General features: G+C 48.1%; 1 protein-coding gene across 1 annotated transcript; it reads left to right on the top strand.

Moving 5' to 3' along the window:
- Nucleotides 1-245: 245 nt before the first annotated feature.
- arglu1a (arginine and glutamate rich 1a) lies at nt 246-7,236 on the top strand. Its single transcript, XM_040202551.2, has 4 exons — nt 246-1,016; nt 2,728-2,953; nt 5,319-5,402; nt 5,801-7,236. Exons 1-4 carry the CDS (start codon nt 691-693, stop codon nt 5,963-5,965), a joined length of 801 nt encoding a protein of 266 aa, XP_040058485.1. The 5' UTR covers nt 246-690; the 3' UTR covers nt 5,966-7,236.
- The last annotated feature ends 796 nt before the right edge of the window (nt 7,237-8,032 follow it).

The raw sequence follows: 8,032 nt of genomic DNA on the forward strand, positions 1-8,032 counted from the left end.
TCAATGATGGTTTTCTGTCCTCTTGTTAAGTTGGACAAGACGCAACCATTATAGCATTATAATTATGAAGGGAATGCAGGAGTACAACTGAAAGGACTGCCAGTTTGGAGGACGAAAAATTACTTAAGTATAAATAAATTGAATAAATACAGGAATAAATAAATAAATGAATACATGCTGAAATAAATATGGAAATAAATAAATAAAAGAATAAATAAAGAAAAACATTTTTAAAAAGCAGGATTGGTCACAGCAGTGCGATCGCTCCAGGTCTATAATGCCTTGCACGTGTTGTTGAAGTTAGCTCCTAGTTGTTGTTAGCATTTGGCAAGGTGGTATTTAAATGAAATAATTTTTGTCCTCCATATGCCAGATATGTCGGTTTGAAATTTTTTGAAACGAGCTCCCCCGAAGACCTGCGATGAATGCCGAAACCCGAGGTGGCTTGTGGGAAACTACATATTAGACAAACCGCCATCTTTCTTTTTAGAGAGTTAGCAGGGCAAAATAACAACCAGTTTTGAATGATCATTTATACATAACTGAATCGTCGAAGAAATTCCTCTTCGTCATTTATTGTAAATAATACGTGTAAAGTGCTACGGGTGAAACGGAAGTCCAGATACTGGCCAAACATCAGACACAGTATTTGGGGTAAGCGCTCTGCTAACGCTAGTGGAGGTGGGCAACATGGGCCGATCTCGGAGCCGCAGCTCGTCGCGGTCTAAACACTCCAAAAGCAGCAAGCACAGCAAGAAGCGGAGCCGGTCGCGGTCCAAAGACAGGGAGAGGTCTAAGAAGCGTTCCAAGTCCCGAGAATCAAAAAGGAACCGTCGCAGAGAATCTCGATCCCGCTCCCGGTCCACCACAGCCTCGTCCCGCAGAGAAAGACCAGCCTCGCCGCCCGAGCGCATCGACATCTTCGGCAGGACTCTGAGCAAAAGAAACGCTTTGGACGAGAAGCAGAGGAAGGAGGAGGAGGAAAGAAGGGCAGAAATGGAAAGACACAGGAAGATGTAAGTGGATTTTAAGAAACTCCTTGGGAGCTGGTCGTAAAACGTTACATAAGGTTGTCTGCGTCGAACCGCAGTATGTGCTAAGCTAAATGCTAGGCTAGCTGCATTCGTTTGAGTAGATAACGTTAGCTCGCCACGTTAGCATGCTAGCCGCCAAAGCCTGCTAATGTCAGCGAGGTTCCACAAGTCCTGCGCCGGGACGTTGGAAGGAACGTGATCCTCCGTCACGGCGGACAGACAGACACCGCAGGGCCAGCGCACCTCGTACAGCTGGCGCTTTAGTTTAATCGTAAGGCCATTTGGATTTGAGATAGCTGTTGTTATTATTGGGACTAGAGAGCAGTGGTCGTAGCAGGACAGGCCGCTGGCCCTCAACTCAGTGCTTCAAGTGAGGAAACGTTACTGCGGTTTGCTTCGCTTCCAGCTGCTGTGTAACTGGGTGTAAGTCAGAGTGAAGACGTAGCTCTCAGGGTTTGAATTGAACAAGCAAAACGTTTATAGTGTCCATCCTCAGAAAAACTGTTCCCTTCTACGAATTGACCCATGAACAGGTTTTGAGTGCTTGTCTAATTTTAAAAATCCAATTTCACGCCCTTTACCCTCCATGGCAGTCCTACCCAGATGTGTGTCCCACCAAATGATGGTACACACCGCACTGCATGAAATTGAAAATCTCCTCAGGTTTTCAGTAGTGCATTTGGCCCGATCAAGGGAAGCAGGAAGCAGGTTTTCCTTCTTTGCTACCAGCCTAACTAGACATGCTAGAGCTGCACAGCGTGTCCCACACTGGGGGGACGTAAAGGACACTTTAGATGCTTAATAGTTATGCATGCAAAAAGCATGATTATTTTAAGGCTAAAAGACTTGACAACTGACATTGCAACGTCAGTGTTTGGGGTGTATGAGTTTCACAGAATGTAGTACGCTTTAAAGTTAAATCCATCTCCATTGTGTACTTTGGGAGTGAAACTAGGAGGCTGAATGCCATGCTCTTAAAGCATAACACAACATTGATGGTATCTATATGAACCGTGTGGACTCACCTGAAACACTGTTGGAGGAGGTCACAGTTAATGCACAAGGTGTCTGGTGGGGGCCAAAGAGGATCCTCCCAAACCGGGATGCCATCTCGGAAGTCAAATCCTCCCTGCGCACATCGTTCATGAGTAAAGTTTTATTTGATGTAGCTGTAAGAATATATCCTCCATTGGCATGTTTAGTCATCTGACAGTTACTGCAGGTGGGATTCATCATCTTTGTGTATATACATACATGCTCACACACACACACCCCAGCCACTTTCTTAGGTATGCCCTGCTAGTCAAAGGTTGGACCCCCTTTGCATCACGCAGTTGCTGCAGATCTGTCATCTGGGATGATTGTCCCGTTCCAGCGCGTCCCAGAGGTGCTCTATTGGATCGAGATGTGGTGACTGGAGGTCTTTGGGCTGCAGTGAACTCCTTGTCCTGTTCCATAAAGCAGTTTGAGCTGAGCTTGGTGACGTGCTTCATGATGCTGCTGGACGTGGCCATCAGATGGTACACGGGGTCATAAAGGGACGACCCGGTCGGCCACAATGCTCAGACTGCCCCACACCATTACACCATCAGCACCAGCCCCAATCAAGACCGGGTGCACCCATGCTTTCATGTTGTCTATGCTGGATTACTAATGTGTTGCTCCTCCCATTTGTTATTTCCCTCTCCTGCAGCCGGCAGCAGGAGATCGAGGAGAAGCTGATCGAGGAGGAGACGGCACGGAGAGTGGAGGAGCTGGTTGCCAAGCGGGTGGAGGAGGAACTGGAGAAGCGGAAGGACGAGATCGAGCGGGAGGTGCTCCGGCGCGTGGAGGAGGCGAAGCGCATCATGGAGCGGCAGCTGCTGGAGGAGCTGGAGAGGCAGCGGCAGGCCGAGTTGGCGGCGCAGAAGGCCAGAGAGGTAACGCTTGGTCGTTTGGAAAGCAACCCCCCCATGTCCCTCACAGCTCCCACAACGTTAACCCCTCACCCCATCTCCCACTGGGCTCTCCCTCAGGAACACACGGGGACAGTGGAGGTGGTACATCCCACCCCTCTCAATTTACTTCTCAGAAATCTGGCCATGGTACAAGTTTCACTCTAGGAGGGGGGCACACGCAGGGCCTGGACGGGGCGAACCCTGCAGGGGGAAACGTAACTACAGATTCAATCGTCAGTGTTGATATGGTCATCTCATATGTGAGATGGGAAACTGCAGCACGTCACTGGGGGCCGATTGACCAAGATACCGGAGCGCTGTGCTCTGTGCACAGACGGCATTTTAACCCTACCTGTCCTTTATTGTCATGCAGCCTCCCAACAGCTTGTGCGCTGAGGGAATTTGAGTGTCTTACAGCAGTTGTCATCCCTGAAACTGAAGTGGCAATTTGGGCTTTAAGGACGATGATTGCCTGTTCCACACTCAGAGGTGCAATGTGAATCTCTCCAGCCCTCGTTTTGCCGTCTTTCCTAAAGAGATTTCCTAAATTGCCAGTGAGAGTTTTACCATGGCAGAGTTCACTTTATTGACCGATGTCATTTTTTTCGAATGATTTCTTTCCCTGGTTCAGCTTGATCTTTTACTTTTCTTATCTTTGTTGATACTATGTAATAAACAGTTGTTTTCGTAAACAATGCTCATCACTTTGGCCTTTTGTTAACCAGCCAAATGCCTTTTGTAATATCAGAAACTCTTTTGGTCAGAAAAGTTAGTACAGGACTTTAGTTTCTTTCCTTTTGGCTTTAGAGAGCAGACGCAGACAACCGTCTGCCCCCCACACACCGCCTATTGAGCAGGGGGTTTGTTTATACAGTAATGTTGTATTGTGGGAGAGAAGGGCAGCTAAAGCCCAGTGACCCTGCTTGGCTCAGGGAGCAGCCAGTGGCTCGGTACTAATAGGGGGAGGAATGTAGTCCCAGCATGCCCCCTTTACCTTTGCGGACTTAGTCAGACCCCTCTGCTGCCATAGGGTCGTCTCCTAGTCCCCTACTTGGTCTGAGACCATCATCCAGCAGAACTGGTAGAACTAGCCGGCCTCTCTACAGGCAGCAGATGAGCCCAAAGGCTGATCCATCACATTTCCTCATTTCCTGTCTCTGATTTGAACAAATGCTCATCCCATATTTTTGAATTCAGACAGTTTGTCCCTTTACCTTCTATTTAATAATCCTTGTGTTGACCATCTTCTGCTCTTGGAAACATAACGACGGGCCGCCACATTTCCTGTTTGACGAGGTTAACTATCTCTGGTCTAACCTTTTTATCTCCAAATATCTAGCTATAGATACTCTTTTTCTAGTCATTGTTTGATGCCGTTCCCTAGAAAACCAATGTACTGTATTGTGTTTTGTACTCATGACTTGCTTCTCCCATAGGGTTGCTGCTAAGTTGGATATTGTTTTTAGTAAATATATTTTTGTGTTTTTTGTTTTTGGAAACTCAACTCACCAACTTCCTAACTATCACTTGACCTGAGCTGGCCTGCAGCCTTTCAGCTCCTGTGACTTGTGTCCTGTACTGTAAGTGGTCCGGTCCTCCTCGAGCTCACACAGGTGCCACTTTGTTGTGTACTCGTCTTCACCCGCTATGGTCTCAGTGAGGACTGAGCCACTGTAAAGAGAGGAAAACCCCTGTAAAAAGAGGGCGCTGTGAGCAGTACACAGATCAGAGTAATAAAGAGGAACGCTGCAGGCGCCGTATGGCAGAGTCCCCCCCATACCTACCCACCCACCCCAGGAGCGCTTCTGTCTCTGCAGGGGCCGCACAGTCCGGACGAGACAGTAAATATTCAACCGTTTAATGCCGAATGCTTTCACCGGTTGTGTAGGTACACAGGCAAGGAAAATGCGTAGGTATACATGCATTGGTGAGCCAAAACTATTCCCTCCTTTATTTGTATCCTTTTTTCTCTTGTTTATATTATGAAATCAGCAATTGTATTTCCTTCTAGATTGAACTGTCTGTCCTCTGTATCTCTCTCTTATGATGAGTGTGCTGAGTGGGTCTCCCCTGTTTGAATGTGAATGGCTTCCACAATAATTCAGCGAGTGCCCCAGATGTGTCAGGACTTAGCTTTTGTTCTTGGAGGGTATTAACCGCATTAAAGGGAGGGGAAACAAACAAACATAAGTGAGTACATTTTGTGTGTGCGTGCGTGCGTGCGTGCGTGTGTGTGTGTGCGTGTGTGTGTCACACACACAATGAGAGGACCGGTGTCCATCTACATGGACTGCTTTGTGGCTGTAACCTGTTTGTGCACTAACATGGAACCGTGTCACCCGTCTAGGAAGAAGAAAAATCAAAGCGGGAGGAGCTGGAGAAAATCCTAGAGGAGAATAACCGCAAGATCGCCGACGCTCAGGCCAGGCTGGTACGTCCCGCTGCTCTCATCCATCCACCCGTCTGTCAGACTCGCACGCTGCCACGGTCACATCAAAATGCCCATCGCCATTCATCCTCTCACAATACCATTTGGTTTAGAGGCTATTTTCTTACTAGTCACTCAGCCGTTACCATCAATTGGACAAACGAACGGCTCTGGTCCCGCCCACCTGCCCTGTGAGGTTTATGTGTCTTTAACTCCAAATGTGTCCTCTGACTGAGACCTACGAGTCAACATCCCAGTGGCTTCTTCTGCTGCCGCGTTAGTACAGGCGTGTTTATTTGATCCAGGGTTTGGACAGAAGCAGCCTGAGGCTGGAGGTGTCGGGGTCACGGGGCCGATGAGATGGGGTCTCTCTGACACGCCGGTGTGCTTTGTTCCCACAGGCCGAGGAGCAGTTGCGTATTGTAGAGGAGCAAAGAAAGATTCACGAGGAGCGGATGAAGCTGGAGCAAGACCGACAAAAGCAGCAGAAGGAGGAGCAGAAAATCATCCTCGGCAAGGGCAAGTCCCGGCCCAAGCTGTCCTTTTCTCTCAAGGCCACCGAATGAGACTGCTCCACCCGCATCCACCCGCCCTGCCCTGCCTCCACCCCGACCAAGCTCTCCTTCCTCCATCAATCAACCCCACCCCTCTTCCGAGGAACGCTCGCTTCGTTTTGGAAGTGCGGAAGGAAGGCCGAGGAAGGAGGTGCACCCCGGTGTGTGGACTCGCTCGGCCCACGTCGAAGAGGAGGCTGCTCATCTCCATTAAAGGACCCGACCGCTCCTTCCATCCTCCCGCCTCCCCACCGCACACATGACTTCTGCTTTTCTTTCTCCAGTTTTATTTTCATTTTTAGGGAACTCAAACTTTTGATGTAGAATGCTTTAACGTGTCCCTTTCTCTGGAAGTCTTAACTCGGTAACATCGAGCGACTGCGCCCTTCTTACGTGTCTCCACCGCCAGCCGACCACACTAGGACCAGTATGTGTGACGTTGTGTAGTTCAGTCTACTGTAAAAGCTCGTGAGCGGCTTGGCAGTTGGCCTGTGGTTCTTCTGTTTTCATGTTTCCATTCTGAAAGTGGCTGCAGCGTGGTGATGAATCCCAGCACAGCCCATCAAAGCACAGTTAACTTCCCGTCCAGCTGACCGGTCTGTGTCTTCCACCTCCGTCACCTCCATCACCATGTACGCCCACAGACACCTTTCTTTTTGCTTCAGCTCTGTCCACAGTGTATATATATCTTTTCCTTCTTTCTAAATGACAGCATTGTCTCTGGCTGAGGGGAAATGATGGAGCTCATGTTAGCCAATGGCTGAACCACGAGCCGACAGCAGGAAGCGGTTGTCGTCTACGACTGTGGGATGGTGGGGGACAAAGGGGGCGTTTCCTGTATGATGTAATTTTACTAGCCTTGCTGTGATGTGCTGACTCCCACTCCTCCCCAAGTTAACAAAAAGTCCCGGTAATGTTAAACACTTGGGTTTTATCCGACTCTTTGGGACGAGGCGCGGCCGTACGGTCCCGGTACCCAGTTTAGCTGTAGTACATGAACTTGGCAAGGCGCTACACTCGGTAAGTCTTGATTCGTGTAGGACGGACAAGTTCAGGTAAGATAAGGTTTGAGGTCGTGTGCATGTGAGTGTTTGAGTGCGTGTCTGTCTGAGTGTGTGTGCGCGCGCGCGCGTGTGTGTGTGTGAGACTGCGTGTCGGAGTGCGAGTGTCTGACCTCAGGTGGGTATAATGACTTTTTGTTATGTTGTGGGATTTTGTATTTGTCATGTAATATCCCCCCAATTGTCAAGGGACTAAACAGTTGAATAAATCCATTGAATGCCTCCACTGGTCTGTGTGTCTTTCTCAAAAACAAAGCCCTCCTGATGGTCATATACTTATAGTAGTTCACGTTGAAGCGGTTCCAGTCTGGGCTTTAGTCAGCGGTTTGTCACATTGAAGGTGACAAATCTGACCAAAAATTCCAGAGTCATCGGGTGAAAGTCATTTTCTATTATATGCAAAGATAATTTGATATATTTGATATTGTCAAACATCCACTATGACGAGACTACATATGTGTGTGTGCCTGTGAGCTGGAAGTTGGATTGAACTTTGCTCGTAATCCTTCATAACCATCCAACACGCATGACCTCCACAACTACAGATTCCACTTCTTTATCTGGAGACGCTTTGATGTAAACTGAATCTAATTGTGAACCTCAACTAGGAGGCAAAGATGATGTTATAAATGATTCAACAACCCTATTTGCAGACTTGAATCTCTCAAGACTAAACACGTGAGACCTGCGCGTGAAGCTGGTGAATTTTTTTTTTTAATATCCACAAATGACAAATTTGCCTCTGAGCGCTTTACAATCTGTACACATGCAACATCGTCTAACCCAGCACAGGAAACAACCTTTTGATGGTGAGAAAATAGGTAGAAACTGGCAGAGGAGGCTCCTTCTCCCTGATAGACAGACTGCAACTGACTCATGTGCACCGAATGAACAACATAAAAGATGTACAATATTTTCAATGCATATGGAATAAATTAAACCAGGCGCACGGCAGGACCACTGCAGGGACAACCACCATCAGATAGAACCACCATCCACAGAAGGGTCCAGATAGAAC

The sequence above is a fragment of the Gasterosteus aculeatus genome, chromosome 16 (assembly GCF_964276395.1).
Source record: "Gasterosteus aculeatus chromosome 16, fGasAcu3.hap1.1, whole genome shotgun sequence".
NCBI classification, from domain to species: domain Eukaryota; kingdom Metazoa; phylum Chordata; class Actinopteri; order Perciformes; family Gasterosteidae; genus Gasterosteus; species Gasterosteus aculeatus.